Source organism: Aquila chrysaetos, chromosome 12, assembly GCF_900496995.4.
Source record: "Aquila chrysaetos chrysaetos chromosome 12, bAquChr1.4, whole genome shotgun sequence".
NCBI lineage: Eukaryota > Metazoa > Chordata > Aves > Accipitriformes > Accipitridae > Aquila > Aquila chrysaetos.
In genome coordinates this window covers 40,927,685-40,950,077 of record NC_044015.1, presented here as the reverse complement: position 1 = coordinate 40,950,077, position 22,393 = coordinate 40,927,685, and the positions used below count along the sequence as shown (strand labels likewise).

Below are 22,393 nucleotides of genomic sequence, written 5' to 3'. Positions count from 1 at the left end.
GGCAGTTTGTCCTCTGCTTAATGGAAACTGTAAAAAAGACATTTTTACAGTGTAAATGCCTGTAAGGATGAAGCTGACACAGAGAGAGGGATTCACCCAGGCCCTGTTAACTACAGGTTCGTCAGCTTTCCTGAACTAGTGAGCAAGGCTATTGTAATATTTGACTTTGTTCCTCCATTACTGTTATATCAACGCAGGTAAAATGGAAGTGGCCATAAACATCAGTTAAGACCTGTCAAAGCTAAGTACCATGGCTAATGCATGAGTACTGCTCCTGCTGCAATAGGAATTCTGGAGTTTTCAGTTTGTCATCTCCTGCCAGCACCTTCAGGCTGCTCTGGGTGGAGAGACAGGGGCATGCAGCACATACACCCTTCAGGTCACATGCATTGTTTTATAAAATAATAGAATCATTCAAGATTGGAAGAGACCTCTGAAGATCATCTGGTCCAGCTCTCTGCTCAGAGCAGGACCAACTTCAAAGCTGTATCTCAGAATTGGATTATGCTGCTGGGGCTGATACCCAGCCAAGGATCTCCAAGGACAGAGATCCCACAGCCGCTCTGGACAACCTGTTCTAGTGCCTGATCACCACTTTACCACTTATTTCTGGGGAACAAAGTGAAACCCGAATGCCTATCTCGCCTAGGGGCTAGGAACACATTGCCAAAACGCACAAAACAGATACTCGGGCAGTTTTTAGTGTGGGGAATAGAGCCCGCTTGCGTAGTGTTTAGCCAGTATACTCTACCTCCTGTGAGATGGCCACAGTACAATTCCAGGTCTCTTCGTGTTCAGCAACTGCATAGCAGGGCCTGGATTAGAGAAGAGGTGACAGAAACAGAACATCGCACTGACCAGAACTGCTGAGGCTGCACGGCCATCCTGTTAAGGAAAGGGGCGGGGGGAGAAAAATGTGTAAGTATCAGAGACATCCTTTAAATTTCAGCAGAACACTCTCCACTCTTCCTTAAATCACATAAAATAATTCTCCAGAAAGACTAGGATTGAGAACACAAGATAATGAGAAATTTTCAGTGCTCTGTCATTTGTTTAATACCTAGGACTTCAGTGAGCAGCACTGGCCTGGATCAAAGCTAAGATAATATCCAGTAAGCAGCCAAAGCTGAGGATAGTTTAGACTTGTTTTGAAAGCCCACAAGTACATTTTGTCTACAAATGTTGGTGTTTCATGACTGCTCCCAAGCTGTAATATTATAATTGTATTTCAAACATAGGCCTGGAACTGACCACAGGTATCAGAGTACACCCATCCCACAGCTGCAGGCAGTCATCTAATAGAAATTTAACCTAGAAGAGTCCACAAACAAAAAAATCCAGCCCAAGGCTCCCTCACCCAACACCTCCACAGCCCTCAACCTACAGACTGCTCCTGAACAAGTCTATGTTTCTTTAGTGTGACTAAGGGGGAAAAGTATGTTTGGCAAGTCGGACTGATAGACCAAAAATACAGAAAGAGCAGGAGAGAATCAACATATCCCCAGTGCCCCAGGTCCCTGCTATACCCAGGAACATATGAGGTGATGAGCCATTTGGACCATACCCCAGCTCTGGCGAGCCAAAGAAAAAGAAAAAGCCCTTCCACCACCTTCCACTAAAATCCAGGTCTAATGCCTGCTTAGTTTTGGATGCATATTCACGGTGCAGCGATGGGTACGAGAACCCGCTCGGTACTACCAGAGTACCATGCCACCCAGCTCATCTCCCACTTGTCCAAGGGGACAGAAGATCCCAGAAGTCGACTCATTTACAAGGAAGAAGTGGGAAACCTACAGCCCCATCAGGCAGGCACTCACCCTCAAAGTCTGAAACACAAGTTAAAAGTTATGCAGGCTCCTCACAATTACTTATTTCAGGCACCTTTTAGGCACTCCAGCCATACTGTAGGATTTGCCATACCAGAGCTGACCCAGACCCCAGTAGCCTGCTGAGCCTGACAACATGCTCGAGGTTGACAGGCTATCTGCTTTTTTTAAGGTTTAGCCCCTGCCAATTGCTTCTGAAAACATCTCTCTACTAAGTCATCTTCTGCAGGCTTCTTAGAAAGTGTTGAAAAGGACTCCCTGTCCTTTACAGCATTATCCTGATATTCATTACTCAAAGGACAGTAAAGGAATTTGATTCTTGAGCTAGATTTTCAGGACTGGAGGCATCAAATGCATCTTCATCTCTGTTTGAGTGGAATTTATATCCTGCAGCCACTGGCTGGACTGCACAAGGCAGAAATGCCAGACTCGTATGTAAGGTCTGTGCAGTTTTGGATCAGTCATTTCCTCTGTTCCTTCCAGTTTATGCTGATCAGCACTGACAGACTCCTGGATCTAATTTATGCTCTAGGAGCAAAACAGAACTCTCCTTTTGTGCATTACTGTCAATATTAAAGGTTGTATGGGGTAAATTACAAGTTAGTCATACAGAATCACGCCACTGTCATGCATCCCATCTACACGTTGCCCACTACCGAATAACCCTTACAGGGAACTTAGCAAGTATCTCAGCTGTGGTGCACAGAGAAGAGCAGAAGGCAACTGGACTTCTTCAGCCAGGCCTGACAAGTAATGACCGCAAGACACTTGAACAATCTCAGTTTCACAGTTCAACAAAATTCCAAACTATGTGTTTTCTCCCCAGCGTCCATCAGTAACCTTCAGTCTAGAGGCTGCATGTTGTCCTGTGACTACTTACAATAAAATGCAAAGCCACAGCAGGCTGACAACTCTTACAGTCAGTTCTCACGTGAAGTTCAAACCTTTTTGCTACTCATCACCTCTAGTAGTCCACTGCTAGAACGATTGTGGCCTCTCTTGCTTTGCATTCCTGCTTCTCGTTCAGCGTTAGGTCTTCCAGCTTAGCTATGTAGCTGCACATGGAAGATAACATCCCTTTCTATGGTGGTCCATTTTATTACATTTCTTTTTCTTTTAAAAGTTGTCACCGTCCTTGTACACAGACTCCAGACATGCAACATACAATACGACTTATGACTCATAGGTCTAAAAATCTGGTTACTTTCTGGTGTACTTACCATGCAGTGGATGACACACACATTTTTGGGGTTCTGCTGTAGCCAGTTGTGCATGTTCTTACAGACGGCATAGAGGTTGTGCAGACTGGGCGCTTGTCGTACTGGCCAGCTACATTCGGATACCTACAGGGATCACACGATGAACAAAAGCCAGCTTCATAAGAGCATTAAGCAAGGCATGCTTTTACAAATGCTTTCTGCCAAGAAATGTACTTCTCTTTTACAGCCTAGAGTTATGTGCTTGAAAACTACTCCATCTCTTCTCATGCATAATTCTGCTCCGTGACTTTCATGAATTATAAAGAGACAAACAAAAAAGAATTCTCAATTAAATAACATAATATTGATCTATTGTCACTGACTATACATTTTAAAAAATTTACATTCCAAGTCAGATTATCTTGAGTGGCCTTTCATAACACCCCAGTCTCGCAGCAGCACATTGATTTCTGCTATGTCTAAAGCCTTTGTACAACTTATCCTTTGAAAATCAGAGCCATAGTTTTTAGGGAAACTGAGCATCTCTTCATCTTGGTCATTTTGTGTTGTAGGATTTTCAAGCCCTGTTTGACAGATATTACACTGACAAAAGGGAAACTTCTGTTAAAATAAAAAAACCCCATACCTGAATAAGTATAGTTAAGATGCGAGCCAGAAAAATGAATGACTTCTTAGAGCTAAAAAACCGCAAATCCTAAAGTATGCCTATTTACTATTCATCGATGTACTAGTTCTGAGTCATAACACTTATCTCAAAAACAGTCCTTGCAGTCTCAAACAGCATATCAAATAGCCTTCTACAGACATCTCCATTTCATCTGGTATTAGTTGAAATATCTTTTTAAAGGACATTTCTGACTAGAAGAAATGTAAAGGCGAAACATCACGAGGCTTGTCCTCAGACAAAGAGCTGGTTCTCTCTCTTGGCTGACATTTGGATCCTGCTTAATGAGAACCAGGGGCAGGAAGGAGATGGTTTGCCCAGATGTTCTTAAACAGCCATATGATTTCCATACCTGACCGTTTCATCTCTCAGAGGAAGAAAGCGCTCCAGGTTTCATAAAACTTGTATTTAAGGTTCTCCCTTACATATACCTGCACAACATCTTACAGCAGAAACGGGAATCCTGACTCCACCCGGAGAACTACCAAGCTGTGTTTTCTCTCCAACGACACCCGGAGGATACAGGGACAGAGCAAGCAGGCAGCGCTGCCTAACCCAGCGCATCCGTCCTGCTGCCAGCCTTTCTGAGCTGGCAGACCTCTGCTCAACATTTGGGAGATTTTTCTCTAATCTAATGTCTAATTAGATATTTGTCTAATTAGACTCGTGAAGGCTTTTGGTCTCCACAGTATCCTGAAATTCAGCTGTGCACTTGGTGAGCAAGCGCAGGTTTGCACTGTAGAAGCTACCCAGTAAGTCAATCCGTGCTCAAGCTTTGGAAGGCAGTGAATGCCCGTTCCCTATTTATCCTCTCTACAGCTTTATCCTCATCCCCCATCTTCTCCTGTCCCGAGAGCTGTAGTTTATTTAATTCCTTCTGTTGCATACACTGTTTTCCCTTGCCTATTCCTTTTCTGTGCATTTTCAGCAAGGGCCGAGGGGGCACGAAACACCCAAAGCTTCATGAGGCAGTAACCCCCAGTGCAGGAACAGCCAGCGTTAGCTTTCTGTTCCACAGACCTGACAGTGCATGCACTGCTGCCTTTATGGGGCCATTGTAAAATCTAAATTACAGAGCAATCATAAACATTTATTCAATTCTTTAATATAGCCAGAGTACTGATGCCATAAGTGACACATATTATTTTATATTATCACATCTATTATTTTATATTAAGCAAAAGTCTCCTCCTCCCAACGCCAACTACTTTTGCAGCAGGCTTCTGGAGGCACAAGATCCACTTGCAGTCAGACCACCAAAACACAATTCAGATTCCAAGTGGCTGTTAAAATTAATAGGACCAGTGACCCTTTCACTGACGATTTTCAGAACAGACCTCACAATAACACACTGTCAAGCATCTGGAAAAGCCATTACCACTTATCAAGTAAATAATATACATTTCCCCAACAATCCATAATTATATATTTACTTTGCCTATAATTACACATCTGCCTGCTGGTTCGCAATTAGGAAATTAAATACGCCCTATGTAACATTTCATTTATTTCAAACATAACCTCACCACCACCCATGAAAGACAACCTTACAGAAAAGTAACAGAAATTCTTCTAGAGCTTTGGAAATAAGCAGCCAGTGCTTGTTTTACTTTAGCAGTAGGGCAGCACCAGTCAAGAACGTGACCCATCAGAGACTTCGAAGTTTGGTTTTGTTGTTTACTGCTAGATTTGAGTTGCATGTTTTCAAACTGCTCACACATCCTTGAGCAGCCGTGAGCTCTCCTCTCCTGCTGGGGAGGCAAGCCAGGGAGGAGAACAGCGCACAACCAGATCTGAGCAGCAGGTTTTAGCGTTCATAGTCTCCTCTTCTCCTCAACAAACCGGGCGCTTGGGGCTTCGTGCCCCACACAGCCACGTCAGGGCAGGAAAATGGCCCAGCAGGACATTAACTTTCATGTCCCTCCTGTGCCTCTATGCAAAGTGACCTACTTTGATCTTAGGGAAAAAAAAAAAAAAGCTTTAAAGATAGGAATTAAAAAGGCTTTCACTTCAGAGAACAAGCGTGTGTCTCAAAACTTCAGCTCATCTGGCATCCTCATCCAGAAAATACTCTTAACACGATTTTACCTCCTTGATAGCCCATTAGTATTTTTTCCCCAATATAGATGAAGTTCAACCTCATATTTATAATTGTTTCATCTGATCTCATGTATTGTGTTGAGCACATTCTGTTTTCCTGAAAAGTACTTGGAGTCAGTGTTTCCTAGCCCATAACCTGAAAGTACAATATTTTATTAAAAAAATACATCATTTTCTTCCTGTGTGTGTCAAAGCAATAGCTTACAAAGCACCTAGTCATACTTCGAGAGTGACATACAAAGTCATCCGTTAAGCTGTTGGGTCAGGTAGGAGCTAAAGCACAGGGGATGGAGGAGTTATGGCCAGATCAAGCAATATACCAACAGATGTTTAATGCTGGGCTTTCCAGAGTAGATCTGTCTTTCCTCTCCTACCAACAGCAACAGCAAGGCACCAGAACCAAGCAAGACAGAGGATTCAGAGCCCTTGATATATTTTAATTAGTCTTTCCCATTCATTTACTTGTATTTGAAGTCATGGCTGGTTACTGATTGCCGCTGAGAAACGTGCTTCAAGTGTGACTGAGTGATTTCTGGTGATCATAGCAATTGCTGAAGATAGATTCAGCTATACCTCAAATTAAAATGAAATGAGGCTTATGCAGCGTAAGATTCACTTTCCCTGAGGGAGGGTTAAGCCTAGGCAACAAAAAATAAGAAATTTAAAAAAAATAAAATAAAAAGAAAAACCATCACTCCCTTGTGGGAGAGGGAAAGAACAGGAAGTTTTCTGAAAGATTAGATCTAATCTTGCATTTCAACAGCAGTATTTTGTAGAGATTTCCTCTAAAAGCCATTAATGAACCAGAGCCTTGCAATGCTCCCGTATGCTGTTCTGGTTTTAGAGAAGGAAACTGGGGCAGAGAGTGGAGGTGGGTTTTAAAGTCATACACTAATGGAAGAGCCAAAATGACCCTTCGATCCAGTTTCCAGTCCTGTGCTTTGCCTGCTAAGGGCTCCTGGTTAATTAAAGCGCAACTGAAGGACTGTTCAACATGAAAATAATCTTCCTTCTTTTATTGGTAATTTCATTCAAAGCGCTTTCGTTTTACTCCTTATTTCTCTGCAACAGCTTCTAACAGCTACGTAGGAGCCAAGAGCAGCACAGGCTCAACTTCAGAGCCTATGCGAGTAAGTTGCATTGCACTAACACAAGCATTATGCCCTAAACATTCCAGCTCTTTAATCCCCATGGTCCCAGACATGAGCTAAAACACAGAAACGACCGCAGCAGCTTAGAAACACCTATAATTCCTTTTTCATCTTCTTACATTCTGCCATGCTCAGGCTAGACAGAAGTAGAACCCAGTGCCCCTTCTCCCAAGAAGTTTCACCCCCTGCTCTTGTTAACCTGTCGGAAAACACTCACCCGGTTGTGAAACTTGGCACTGCGATAATACTTGGGTGACAAGTTGAAGACTGTGTAGTGGTCAGGATGTCTGGAATCCAAAAACGTCCGTACATCTTCAATGTGGTTCCTGAATCCCAGCTCAACGCCTTCAGCCGGAAAAGACATCACTAGAAACGTAAGAAGCAGCCATGGTGAGCGTGCACCGCAACGTGTTTGTGGACTTCTGAGCCCTGGGATACTACAAGTTTTATTTATCCGATAGGCAGTACTTACCTATGATTCTTGAGGTAATGTATGAAATATCTAGCTCCCCCTTGGTGTAACTAAAAGAAGACAAAGTAGGAGACAGACATTATGCACATGTTTACAGAAAACAGCACATTAGAGGAACCAGGAGAAGAGTGTTTTCCCACAAAGATCTACTTATGACAGAAGGAAAGAACAATCTCAAAACTGAGTCTTTGTATTTTGTCATCATGCCTTAAGAAGAGGGTGCAAACAGCTTCCTGCAGACAGCGACCCAGCCTTCCTTTCTACATACACAATTAACTGGATGCAGAAGCTTGCAAGAAAGGTCCCTTTTCCCTTTTGTCATTAATTTTTAGTGCCAGTTTTCAGGAGAAATCTCCAGTAGTTTGCCACTTTGCAGATCCCTCAAAGCCTCTGAGGTCTTGCCTGCATTAAGTTTCTTTAATTTATCATAGCCCCATCTCGCTCAGAGGCAGGCAGAGTGCCAAGCACAGGGGACACCCCCAGCAGAGGTAGCCACAGCAAAGTCACCTCAGCTCTTTCTTCTACTCAAAAGGTGGCTATAGTGAAGGGAACAGTTGCACCAGCAAGAAAAGTCTCATTGCACAGCAAAGGGAACGCATACAAAATGAGCAATTTTCAGTGACAAAATATTTTAGTGGTGGTTGAGTAGAAGGACCCCACAGGGGTCAATGAAGGAATCAGAGACCAAGTGCTCCAGTTTCACTGGGGGGTGCTTTTCCAGATTTCAGGACATTGATGCTCACTTACTATGAAGCTTAGATTTTTTTACTTTGGTTTTTCTGCTTCCTTGAGGCCAAATACTAATTATGAGACAGAATCAAAGAAGTCATTTGTGATTTTCACCTCTTTCCCCCATTAGGTTAGCTGGAAGTTGTGCTGCACTAGTTAAGGCGGCAGCTCAGACTGGCACTTTGCAGCTAGAGATTTTACCTGCATTAGGCAGCTTCAGCTGTACTGTACCTGGCAACAGATTGCATGACCTTTGAAGATGTATCCTTCAGGGTATCCTTCAGGTTATCCTTCAAATTGCTGAAGAGTCTCCCTGCTCCTCCTTTCACCATATCTAGCAATCCTCCCCCATAGCTGGACTCCATGTCTGGTGACGAGGCACCTTCAAGCACAACAAAACCAAAGCCAACATCACTTCTTTGGAACAAATCCACAGCGCGAACCAGCCCGCTGCTCTGTTCAGACCAAATGCTGCTGCGTGTCAAGCGTAGGGCAAAAGTAGTTTTACTTATTAAACTCATGGTTTTCTAGATATGAGAGATGGCACATTCTGGCCAGCTGGGCCCAGAAACCATCACCGACTCTCAGCATTGTATGTAGGTTGACTGTTTAGTATCAGTACAATATGGACAACCACCATACAAGCTCCCTCACCTCTCAACCCAACCCAAAGCAAGACCAGCCCTTCAGCATGCAGCTAATTTGCAGATCATAACCAAGACAAATCAACAACCACCTCCACAGAGGCAAGAAAAAGGCACTAGAACAGCTCTTCAGCCTGTCACAGCTGCCAGTTTGACTGCAGCTGGACGACTAAAGGTTGTCCTATGACTATCCATTTCTATGTAAATAGGAGAAGTCATCAGAGTGATTTTAAGTCACTTAAGAGTCCAGTAAATTTGCTTGAGTGGAAGAAGATAAAAAGTTTGGGGTTTTTTTTTTGGTGAGAAAAGAAAGAAGCTCAGAAATTAAGCTTTCCAGCGGAGAATGAGAACCTTTTTGGATATTTGTATGTTTGCAGCACTTAGTACAGGACTTAGCAATTGCTAAGGCTAAAGCAGAGCAGGGCTGACCTCCTTGGTAAGCTTTTCCTTCACAGCTTGACATGACACAAAGCCTCAAAGTCAATAGGAGGCTAACACAGACCAAGAGCCATTTAAAGTGTTATTTTGGTGGACTGTGATATGTCCCTACACCTCAGGTGTTTGCATTTTGCAATTATAATAGAATAACTATTCCACTGTCTTAAGCAAGAACTGATTTGTTGCTGTCTGCCTTATTATGGCAGTGCTGTGTTAAAAGCATCATTCTTAGAAAAGTAGAAGTATAATAAATTGGATGTAGACTCAAGTAAATGTGGTTTTGTTTTACTGCAGAATTGAGTTGTTAGACACAAACCTAGTAAAATGATACTTTAACTCCTTATTAGCTACAAATTAAGCTCTTGACTACTTGAAAATTGCTTTCTGTTCACTAGGCCTCAACTATCTTGATCTTAGCAAACTTTAACTACATTACTTTAATTATACATTTGTTATCTCATTATGTCAGATTAGTCAGAAGACCTAGATCCTCTAGCACAGCAAATTAAGCAACAAGCAACCTATGTAAATGCATGCCATGCTCTCAGGTAGTCTCATAATTGAGATGGTATCCGCTAAAGGTTGCCTTTCCCAGAGCACCTGGAAAGTCTGAGAACATTCTTCCTGCTGTAGAGCCATGGGACAGCTGATTTGTAAAATGAACATGCTGGTCATTATTAATTACTCCGGCACCCAGAAATAAGGAAGTTTTATCACAGTTAAGGCAGGCTGGTGGCATTGCCAGTGCTCATTATATATTTTGCAAAGAGATCTTAGAGATATCACTTCTCTGCTCTATAGCACGTCCATGAGTGGTGTTAGACACACGCTACTGAAATATTGCTCACATAATTATCATTACCAAAAGAAATATTCTACAGGAATTCAGACTATTAAGAAACATGAAAAAAACCTACATCTGAAAAAGCTCCTACTGATTTACTCTGTAGATTACCAAACCCATTTAAATGGCATTCACTCTTTCAAACCCGGCATGAGCTATCAATAAATATATATCTTCAAACTGGAAACTCCATTGGTAAAGTGATGCTATTTATGCCCCTATGCACAGAGGGTGCTTAATGCACTCTGATGCAGTCGTGAGCCACATGCACGTGATCCATGTGCTAGAGCGGTAAAATTAGAGGCCATCTCTTCTCCCCTGCACTCTGCCAGCTTCAGAACAGAAGATGCCTTCTCAAGTCACAAGAATATTTCTTTTGCCAAACCACTTGCAAGTATCTACTTCAAGTATGATTAAAAAAAATAATAAATAAAAATCAAAGTAGCTCGTTGGCTTCCAAGTATGGAATCAGTGTTTGATCTCTCTTCAAAAACTTTGCTTTTGTATTACTCTGTGCTAGAAGAGCCAGGGGTGGAAGGAGGAGGTAGTGTTCAAAAGGTACTTCTAGTTCTGCAGGTCAACTTTTAAAAGAAAGGAAGGCAGAAAGGTAGTAACTTGGAACAGGGAAAGGGGGCCAAAGGGATCAGAGGACCAATGGTACTGGACAAATTTTATTGCTGGAAATGCTGTAGGAGAGCAACAAAAGAGCTTCAAGAGTATGGGAGGCCTTGAATCTTTAGAAATCAACCCTAAGGAGGGGAGGGGGGGGGAGAGGAGGAGAAACAGAAAGAGAATGAGAATTTCCCTGTATTTCTAAAAGAAGCAGCAGCAGCAATTAATTCCAAGTTTCCTACATACACTAAACCAGGGAGACAGAAAGGATGGCTAATGAAGAAATGCAAGCTAGTGCTACTTAACCAAGAGCACAAAACTAGTATTTAAGATTTAACATGAAGCAAGTATTATTTAGCTATTGGGAAGCTATTGAGGAAGCTTACAACGTAGCAGCACTTGGTACTATACCAGGTGCAGTAATTTGCTCAGGTGTCTTTTAGTCACTGGATGGAGAGCAGCATCCTCAGTGCTGACAAAGACAGTCTTTCTCAGTTACTGGGAACCATATGGTCTTCACAAACTGTTCACAGAAGAACAAAATAGATACATTCAGAGGCTCCTCTGCTAGGCAGCATCTCCTACAACGCATAAAGATGTATAAAGGAGCAGAAAGGGTTAACGCATTGTCATGTTTGTGTGTTAATATATACAGAAAAACCACGAGAACATAAAAAAAATTTTTGATTAAAAAAAAAAAAAGGGTAGCTTGCCCCTGCATTTCTTGCTGAATAAAACATTTCTGCGCTAAGCCCCTCTTGTAAGCGGAGACCTTCAGAGCTACTGCAGACCTTCCCAAAGGACGGCTGCGGTTCCCTGGGCCACGTGCAACAGCCGCTGGAACAGGGCACCAGGACAGGGAGGGCTGAGCCCCCCATCCCACACATCTCCTGCAGAAATCGGCCGCCTTGCCGGGCATCACGTACCACTGCCGCTGCACGTCCCTGAGCCATGCTCAGAGACAGCTGTCTTCATAGGTTTGTTTTTCTTGAGCGTACAAGTCCTGAGAAAAGAGCGGTTGAGTTTTCCCTCAAGCACGCTGGCCAACCTGCAGAGGACTATGACCTATTCTGTGGCAGAAGGAGGACCAAGGACACTTGCTGAGTCTGAAGGGATGAACCCGACGTTGATCCCTCTCGGAGCCCGGCAGGACAGAGGTTCGGGTTTCACCACGCAGATAAGGTGATCACGGCTAGTTCGGTCAGGATATTGAGTTAGCAGCGTATTGGCTTTTCCCTGCTCAGAAAGATCTTCCTACCAGAGCTGGGTGGTAAACCCAGAAGAGAGGAATAGTCCTCTCCCTTAACACAAAGGCAAAAGGCGCATTTTGTACTACAACAAAGTGCCTGAGGCACATGATAGCCCCTTCCTCCCCTCCGTCCCACCAGGAACTGCATCCCATGTGCACATCTGTTTATGCTGCAGCCAAAGCTAAAATTAACACTCACGGACCCCACACAAGCTCCAAAAGCATCTTCTGCTACGGCAGAAGCAGGAGCTTGCAAGCTTGTCTGCACAGAAATAGTTCGCTGCTAGCGAGCAACGCGGGAGCCTGCCACGTGGCTCAGATCCCAGTTTTCAGCACATTATTGCAGAGCAGTTCAGGTAACGTTGACCATGGGTTGAGTTGCTGTCTGGAAGTCTCATGATGGAGAATTAGTCTCTATGTATACGAGATGCGTCCTGTTCCTTACACGGCAAGAACTCTTTTATTAACCCAGTTATTGGATATTCCCCGAAAGGCTTAGTGCACTTCAGAGACATGCTTCTGACCTGTATTTATAGCACAGGTTTCAGAGGGATCGCTTGCTAACAGCAGCCTTTTCATTTCCTAATAAAGGAACTTTTAATGTAGCAGTTTTACTGCTGCGTGTGCCCTGCAAAGCGTGCCCGAGATGCATGGGACGGCTCTTCTTGAATAGCTCTGTTTGTTAGGCGATGGCAACGATGATCTCCTCACCGAAGCGCTTCAAGTCAATGGAGCGGTATGGAAAAGAGACAACTTCATCCATTCGGTTGACAAGTTGAAGTTTGTACTTGTTCTGGCTGAAGGTACTTGCTCTGAGTTAATGCCTGCTCTGAGAAGGGACTATTCTGCCTTCAGAATAAACCTCCAGCAGCCACCAAATAAAGCGACAACCTACTGCATCACCTTACAACACTAAAATATGTCCCATAGTAGCGTTCCTATCGCAGTCCTTTCTCATCAGCAGCCAAAGGGTGGGAATTCTCTGGGCAGATTACAACTGAAGGAGCCTCTGCTAACAGCACCAGCCTTGTGCTGTACAGCATGGGAGCTCGAGAGGGTAGAAGTCTTCATTAAAGCACTTCAGCTCTCTCCTTGCTCTCTAGCTAGCTTTACAGAGTATCAGGAGAAGGATGTGCAATGCAGGAGGAGAACTTCTCTTCCCAAGGCAAAGAGACTGCTGAAATACTGCAGCAAATGCTGCGTCCCTATAGACACGTCCCACCGCAGCGGGTGCACAGCTTCGGAGGAGAAAGCTGTAATCACCAGGGAAGTTCAGAAGGATGCAATCCTGTACGGGAATGGCTGAGGAGGGCTCCTCTGCCTGCTGTCCCACCGTGACCTGCTCACCAAAGGCACAGGCATTGCACCAAAGCGACGTGAAGTGCTTTAGCAGGACAGCTTTGGGGTGCTGGGACCTTAAGGAGAGACTAACTCATCGATACTGTCAAAAGAGACCCGCTGTCATCTGTCTTCCCTTAGTAGAGCAAAACCATCAAAGTGTATATATTAACCAAACTAGGAAACTCATCTTCTGCACATGGACAAAGAAACGGCGCTGTATGCAGAAGGGAAACACCTCCCTCCTCCTGTACTCCCACAAAGGACCACATCGCCTCAGCCCCTCTTGCTGCATCCCACAAGTAGTGTTTGTGCCTAGTGCCAAAAGCCAAGACCCTTAAACCAGTTCTGTTTTAAAGGCTGGGGTCTGGGGCCAGAAATGGATGAATTGAAGCGCGTGCGACCCTGCGTGATGGTGGCACCAGCCACCATCACCTGCAGCCAGAGGTTTCCCAGGACCGCAGAGGGTACCACTCTACCACCACCTGATGCAGATGCTCACTACTTGGGACAAGCAAGAAATACCCAATTTGGAAGCTTTCCCTGCAAGATCTGCACACCATGGCCTTCGTCTGCCTGGGGGGTCCCGGAGCACCAGCCCCCTCAGGCAACCCACAAACCCTACAAACCACAGGGCATGAATTCCACCTCTCCAGAGAATTAAGAGGGAAATGAGCCGACATTTAAAAGGCATTTAAGACTGTGCCAGTCTGAATATTTATGCTGATGAAGCAATACTTAGCTTGAGAGCAGGGAGGTGAAAGCAAGACGTCTAGAAATTGAAGATCAGGCAGTGAAGTACTGAGTTTCATAGGTTACTTAGCAAGAGTAAACAGACCCTTTTTGCCTGTAAAGGGCAGACAAAAAGCAGACATGAAACCGTAGGAAAGGAAGCAGGTTTACCTCAGTCTGCCCAGACTATATGTAATAGTATCTTCAATGTCAAACTATTTTTTGGGTTGGGTTTTTTTTTTTTTTGGTGTTTTTTTTGTTTGTTTGTTTACATAGCTACTGGCTGTGCTCTCTTTAGAGATGGAGCAAGGAAAGAGCTAAACCTTCCCCGTTCTTCACCGCGGTTCTTCTCTAGAAAAGCATTAAAGCTTTCATCTCCCACCTTCCCAAAAAAGAGGTTAGTTTGGGAACATTAAATGCTCTTCTGTATTCTCTTTCCACAGTACCACAAGAGCCTGACACTATGATGAGAAAAAACTTGTTAGCTGCGGCGTACATGTCCCAAATTCTACATTTCTGGAAGTTTTTAGCCACTCACTGCAGCCTTCTCCCTCCCCACAAAGTATTTTTGGGACGGGGGGTTGTTTGCTTGTCTTTCCCCCCCCCAGACTGTTAACAAGACATGGCGTGAAAAGGGAGCAAGGGATGCGGCGGAGGCTGCCCTGTGCCTTGGCAGAAAGGGCCCTTTTAAAGGTCCCCGAACTGAAAGAAGTTGAGCCGTTGTTGTTGTGGCTTCAGCAACAAAGCCCGAATTGTTTTTAAGGAACACTCAGCAAAAAATGATACTATTTGTGCTTCTGCCCCCCCAGCCCCAGCAGCCCCGCCAGCCAGCGGAGGAGCAGCCGCAGCTCACGTTCCTCCCACACGCAGCTCTCCCAGCAAAGCCTGTGTAATGCGGGATGCGATTTCACGCCGGCATTAAGGGATATAAAGCCAAGCTGCCGTGGCCCCATCGTCGTGTTTAGGCTCTTTACCTCGGCATTGCGCAAGAGCCCACGCAGCGTGCGAAGGGGAGGAGGAGCAGCCCTGGTGCAGGTGCCCCTGACACAACATTATTAGAGCACCCTCGTATAAGTACATCACATTTGGAGGGGTATATGTGGGCAAAAAAACCGGCCAGCCAGCCAAACCGGCCCAGGCAGAGCACAGTCCCCACATCCCTGGGTACCCTCAGCATCCCCGGCTCCTGCCATTCCCCACACCGAGTCTATCTCCTGTGCTCAGCACTTTGTTTCCTCAGGGGATTGCAAATCAATTTGCAGACATTACTGGAAGAGTTTAAACTCCCGTTTCAAGGGGGAGGGTGACAGGTATTTCTAAATGAAAATCTCTGAGCAGGTGGCTCCTTTGAATCCAGTGATAATTGATAGCGTTTAGATCTGAGTGCTTCATTTGTCAAAGACGATTTTAAGATCCCAGCACCCTGAAGCTCAATACTCCCTAACCGTTCCTTCCAGCACTTAGCTCTCTTCTGGACAGCTGAGCTTTATCACGTTTAAGCAAAGACCCTAAAACATCTATGCTATTATATGCACTTACATCCTCTCTTAGATGAGTTGTAGCCCAAGTGTCATAATTACATCAACTTTTTAATAGCCACTGAGTGGTGGGTTGCAAAGGGCCTGGGGAGAAATCAGCAGCAACAGAGGCAGCTAAAACAGTGACAAAAAGGCATTTGCAGGAAAGGAGAACGCTTCTACAAGTTCCTCAGACTCACACAGACCCTGAAGACTGATTTTTTTTTTTTTTTTTTCCTCTCCTTTTTTTGCTACCAGCCTCATCTGTCCCCTCCTCTACCGCTGTCCCAGATTCCTGGTAGAGTTAGATACCCTACAAGGCTGAGCACAGATATCTTAAAGTGTTATTCTGTAAAAATAAACAGCGAAACACGTGCAGATTAGAACTGCAGGACAACAGCAGCAGAACAGGCTCCCACCATTTGATAACACTATTGCCAAGACCCCCAAACCCAGGTTTCACTCATCCTGATGTTTTAAAACCCATAGTGGAGGCATGCAAGTGGAAGGCTGCTTTAGCAAGTGTAACCCCCAAGAAAAGAGGTTAAAGCCCACGGGAATGACTTCAGTGTGGCCAAAGGGAAGTTTAAGATCAGGTTATAAAGATGTTTGGACTTTAAGGGCACAGGGAAGCAGGAGATGCACTACGAACCAAGGAGCCTAATGCAAGGTAAGGGCTCATCAGATCACAAATCACTTGAGATTATAAGCCACTATTATCCCTCGCCCCCAAAACCACACAGTTTGGCAATAAGTGTATTAACTATGAGTCTGCTCAAGACAAAACCCAGCGGTTCTTAAGCAGGAGGGGAAAGCTGGATTCAGCGTCAGCGAGTCTCCCCCAGAACATAGCCAGCTCTAACACAGGGGGTAAAACCAGAATATTTCTTTCCTAAGCAGGCAATTAGGATAAGACAGAGGCAGTAATACAAACTGCAACTGTATAAGCAATACTTGGCGAGGTTGGGAGAAGATGGGCTACAGGAGGTAAGCACAGAAAGAATTTCCAGCTTTCGGGAGGCAAGGACAGGCAGCTGCCAAAGCCACTGCTCCCCTGTCCGTATCTGCCCCTTCAGGCGTAAGGACCGGTTCAGTGCCCGGAGGGTTCAGCACAGACCCATCTTGTGGCACAGACATCCCAAGTATTAAGACATCTTCAATAATTTACTCAAGTGAGGGAGTAGTCAGGGGTTTTTGTTGTTGTTGTTTGGGGGTTTTTGTATGTTTCTTTGGGTTTTTTTTTTTACTGTAACTTTGCAGCAATTAGCTGGCGCTGCACCTCTCCAGACCTTTTGCCTGGAATAGATTGAAACTGCCTCAAGACCCAAAGTTGCATTACTACCTGCCCGAGAACTTCTTGGCAGCTTTACCTCTAACAGAAGGGTCACCCCATGTTGTTCTGCCCTTCTCACTCCCAAAAGCTATGAGCAGCCCTTTCAGATGAAAGCTAGGCTGGGAAAATAAAGCCATTAGAAGCTTACAAGGGGCTCATATACTATAGATATTGGAAGGAGATAAGAGAAACCGAGAAGCTCCTCATGGAGATTCTTTGAAAAGAAATAGGTTTGGGTTCACACCTTCAGGAATCGCTGGCAGAGGGAGATTTCTGTGCATTTCTGCTGCTGTTGGGCAACGCACATCCAGGCAGGCAGCGCTGCCTCCCTCCTCGAATACTGCTCCGGCTACAGGAAAAGCTGTATTCCCCCTCCCACAAGAAGCCACGGGCCCTTTCTGTGCCTCAGTTTTCTGTGTGTGGGCTGGGACGGGGTCCCCGACCTCCCCTGGGAAGCGCTCGGAGCCGCTGGCAGCACGTCGCACGCTGTAGGGTAGAGAAGCTCAAGAACTTCTTCTTGCGCTTTTCTACGATAAAATGCTAGAACTAATATTGTATGAGCCCAAGGCTTTTTCTTGGAGGTTCATTTGAGACTGCCTAAATGTAAACTCCATGGAAATCTGAGGAATTAAGATATTTCTGCTTTTGCTTGAGAAACAGTAACTGAAGAATGCTGCTTGTACCGTCAACTAAACGATGGGGAGGATTTCCACAAAGAGGGGGGTTTGCTTCCTTTTTTAGAAGAGTACTGATGTTGAGGGGGGACCAGAAAAAAAGTCACCCCCCAGTATTGTGCCAAATTTGTTTCATTTGTTATATATTTTTCCTTATGAAGCTCGTACTACAGTGAAGAAAACACATGTGAGGCCAGAATACTGAACTACTAGCACAAGCCATGAAATCGGTCTTTAAAGTTGATTGACATTCTCTCTGCTTCTCCTCCCTGTCAAAACAACAAAAAAAGGAAAGCACTACTGCCAACACCGAATCATTCAAGTGTCCAAAAAACACCAACCAAACAAAAGAGTTATTAAACCAAACCTCCCCATTTGAAAATGCAGCTAGAAGAGAATACAAGACAACATTGTCAGCCGCGGTCTTTGTCCCTGTGCCAGTGACATGGAGATGTCTCTCTTCTGACTCAGTGAAAAGGAATCACCAGAGTACAAGAGATTATGTTTGCAAGTGTAAAACAGTTCAAGCAATCTCAACTCCAACACTTGCAATTTATTTAAAATTCTTTTCTTTTGCAGTTACTCTGCCTGAGGAAGCACGTAGCATGAGCAAGTCTATCCCCTGAGTGTTTAAAAACTATTTTGTAGATTAGCTAGTTAATAAACACCACAGAAGAGCACAGAAAAGATTTTTTTTTTCCTTTCCTAACATGTATCCTTGCTGTTACTTTTATATCTTATTTCCTAGAACCTCTTCTTCTTTCAATGCTCAGCCAACTGCTAAGAAAGCATTATTGAATGCCACAGCAAAAACCTAAATAAATTGCTTCTTTGCTGCTTGCTTCTCATCTTGTGAGCACTTTTAGAGACTTAAAACTAAAGAGACAGAAGGAGACTACATAGATGCTCTTCTCAGAATTTGTTTTTTTGAGCTCACAATGTTTTGTGTCCTGCCAGCTTCAGCTCAAGTCTTCCGTTATCTCCCCTTTTCTCCATCCTCAGATTTCCAACCCAAGGCCAGCACACTTTCTGGAAGAACTGGCAGTTAGCAGTAACGCATAGGTCCCATTAGAGTTATGCACTACAATCATGTTACTATATGGCATCTAGCGTATTCCACAGGAGTTGTTTAAAACATTACATCAGGAGCTGAACAGTCAGCAGTTGAGGGCACGTGCTAAAGTTGCACAGAGCTGTAATGCCCACCTGAGGCATCGCAGAACTTAAGCGTGACCCCGTATGAACAGGCCACACTGCGAGATTTAAATCTGAGATTTAAACCACACACTGACCAATATTTCATTCTGACCGGTTTAAGTCCGGCAAAGTTTAAAGCAACCAAAGACAAGGTCATCACACAAGCATCATGAGATACCAGCAGTAACCGATGCGGCTGCCCGACCCGAAATAAAGTTTCTGCTCTTGTCTCCTTTGACCTAAACCCAAGCCTAACAGGAAGGCACTCGACATCACTGTGGGCAGGACTTTCCATTTACGCTGCCTGTGAGCACACGGGTACCCCAAGCTGCACTTTGAGCAACTGAAATTGTCACCACTTCAGCGAAACGGCTCACGTTAGCGCTCCTCTGCGTGGCACGGGTGGGTGATGGTGGCAGAATAATTTTTAATGATCTGAACCAAGAAGCATTTACCAGTCCCAGAGACTTTGAAAATCTTATTTTCCCAGGCTCAGCCACTGGACACAGCCTGGCCAGACCCTTGATCCCAGTGCTTGCACCCCCAGCGTGCTGGCACGGAGGCATGGCACGGTAGGGTCAAAGAGACCCTCGGGAGCCCCCCCTCTGTACCAGCTCCCTTCCCAGCCATGATCAGATCCTGCCTTCCAAAAGCAATCCCCTCCCACACGCACAGTGCTCTTGCTTCCTGGCTTTTTTTTCTTTTTCCTTTTGACACTAACCAATACCAGGCCAAAAAAAATATTAAGCCAATAATCGTAAGTAGTCAGAAGTTACAGCAAAGCTGTAACCGCTGATTATTTTCATTGCGAGAAGCTGTTTATGAGATTGCAAGCCCACATTAAGTTATGATACTTTAAGATCTAATACTTTGAATTAGTCTAAAAAAAATTAATAGAAAAACCCAACAGGGGCTCACTTTCTCGACTCCTGTGAGTTACTGCCATTGCAGCAATAGCAAATACAGCCACGCTAGCTAAACCGACAGCAACTTGCCCCAGAATTGCCAGCGCTTTGCCTTTGGCACAAATCCTCACCCATCTAACTTCTGTAATTGCTTAATATTAACCTACACACACATCGTCCAGAGAGCAAAGGCCATTTTTCTATGCCCGGAGCGCACTGTCCTGGCGCAAATGAAACTTAATACGTGGGGAGAGAAGCGGAAGGTTTGAGTCTCCAACTATTCATCTTCATTGAAGACGCTACTTATCTGCGCCCAGAGATGTTCGGCTGAAGCGCAGCGATCACCCTGCCAGACAAACCAAGGCGCTGCACTGGCAGCCTGCTGCGCCGAGTGTCCCAAATTGCCTGGTGACACGGAGATGTACCTCAGGACTGCTTCACTCCTCAACTGCAAACAGCCATTTTGATAATTCAGGCAAGCAGCTGTTCCACCACCCATGAAACCATTATTTAAAATCAGGAAAAAAAAAAAAAAAAAGAAAGAAAGAGAAAAAAAAGAAAAACCTGCAACCTAAGGGAGGTCAGGCATGTGGGAAGTACATAACGAGTTCTGATTTGGCCAAGGCACCTGAAGGATTTCCCCTTCGGGGTCTGCCACCTAATTACGCAAAAGAGAGGGTGCCCTGCCACACCAAAACCCAGCAGCACACCTCCCTTGCATCACAACATGTCACCAATTTATCTCACCCTTCTCCTTCCTGAGGAATTCAGGCCTCTTTTCCCAACTGAAATATGCTCTACCACTGCCCATCTTGGGAATTTAGACTTTGGCATCATTAGCGGGAGGAATCTCAACTATTTATAATATGAATATATTCTCTATTTAAAAAAAAACAAAACACAGAAGGTGGGTGGTGGTTTTTACCTTGCTCCTATCAAGCCAAAACCCCAGCCACCTTATTTTCCTGTCTTTCTCTTACACTGCTCCCTAATTCCCCCCCCCCAATTATCCATCTTCACACTGCGTTAAAGACAAATCATGTCCCACAATTCATGAACAGCTTCAATTACCAAATAACTAGGAACCACAAGCACAGCTGAGGGGTGGATATGGTTCTTTAAGGTTTTATAAATTCATACTTGGCAAAGAAAAATGTCTTTGCAATGAACTGATAAAAATCAGGCATTTATCACCATAAAGTGTTCAAATGAACAAGGCAGATACAAGTATGGACTTCAGGTTTAGAACACAGCATCACACTCAATACAGCTTTTTTAAATTTCATGTGAAGATTTAGAAACACCCACCAAAAAGCCCTTATTAAACAGATAAGGTATTAAAAAAAACAAAACCAAAAAAACACACCTATAAACTCAATTCCAGAGCCATATTAAGGCCTGGGGTTTGTTGCTGCTTGAGCGTCAGGTGTGTCATTTCTAGAGCCTGTAAAATTTAGGCAGTGAGAGTGCCAAAGTGAACTAAAGGAAGCACACTCTGGTCAACACAGATCTCTTAACCGTTAGTTTCCAAATCCCAGGCACAGCCCTTGAGCAAGCCCATGTGTTTAAGGGGAGAACATCCTAGAAACTGATGGAGGGCATTAATACAATTAATGCTCTGGGATGTCTTCAGAGTTAGTAGCTGAATTGTTGAAATGGCTGAATATTGCACAAAGGCTGTAAATAAAGGTATCCGTGAGCATTTCCCCCCCCCCCCCCCGCTCGGCAGGGAGCAGAACGGCTTGAAGAAATGAACAGAACGATTGCAACAGCAATGCTCAAATAATACACTGAGCTGATGCTAGACAAAAGCCATGACTTGACATGAGCTGCAGCACACTCCCACACCTGGCTGGAGGCAAGTGCCACCTTCCACAACACTAATGCCTTTGGTTCTTCAAGTTCTAGGAAACTCATTCAGATAATTGCTTTAACGACAGATATTAAACTGATCATAATATCTAACCATCTCAGCAGATGCCAGTGTAAGAATCCAAATAACTGTAACAGAGCAGCCTGCTGAGAGTAAGAATCTACTGACACATACCACGATTGCAAGCAACTGTAGCAGAGATATCATAGCGGCAAATTCAGATACATTTCTAAAGTCCAGGAGTAATAAAAAGTTAAAAAACAAAGCCAACCCCCAAAAGAATTCTTGAAAGCAAATTCAAATGGCAAGGGGAAAAAGGAAAGCATGACTCTTACTCCATCAGAGAAAGCGGGGGTGGGGGGGGGAAATCAAGGCAAGACTCTCCCCACCCAAGTCCAGACATAGGTCATTAGGGGGTTTTCTCCCCACCTGAGTCCAGACATAGGTCAATAGGGGGCTTTCTCCCCTTGAGAAGAGATGACCACATTAAAACAAAGGTAATGTATTTTAAGTACTCGCTGTCTTGGGCCCACGCCTTTCTTTCATGGAAGAGTACAGGTATCACTGCAAGATCCCCCCGTTACAATGGGCAGACATCAAATTTGGTCCCCCTCAACTAAACAGGGTATTTCCCTGGACAAGTTCGATCTTTAGAAGTTCTCTGCAAAGGCTGTAGATGTTCATTGTGATGGGCACATCGTACCAACAAGAACCAGAGACAACTCGTTCTGAGAGATCACTTAAAAGCCATCAGGCGAGTACTCTCGATTACTGGTTTTCCAGGCGAATTTGAACCTGTGATTTAGAGGTGAAGAGCTTTCTATCCCATTACCGGTCATAAAGACCATCTGGTCCCCTACTCCCTGATTAAAAAA

The 22,393-nt window shown here is 44.5% G+C and overlaps 1 protein-coding gene across 2 annotated transcripts in view; it reads right to left on the bottom strand.

The window, feature by feature from the left end:
- DNAJC6 (DnaJ heat shock protein family (Hsp40) member C6) overlaps positions 1-22,393 on the bottom strand; it is a 52,188-nt gene that overhangs the window by 17,120 nt on the left and 12,675 nt on the right. For both annotated transcript variants that reach the window (XM_030033177.2, XM_030033178.2), the window contains exons 3-7: positions 8,394-8,544; positions 7,434-7,483; positions 7,179-7,327; positions 3,047-3,169; positions 752-885 (exon numbers count right to left, since the gene is read on the bottom strand). In XM_030033177.2, the coding sequence (XP_029889037.1) occupies positions 752-885; positions 3,047-3,169; positions 7,179-7,327; positions 7,434-7,483; positions 8,394-8,544 (607 nt within the window). The remainder of the gene's footprint in view (positions 1-751; positions 886-3,046; positions 3,170-7,178; positions 7,328-7,433; positions 7,484-8,393; positions 8,545-22,393) is intronic.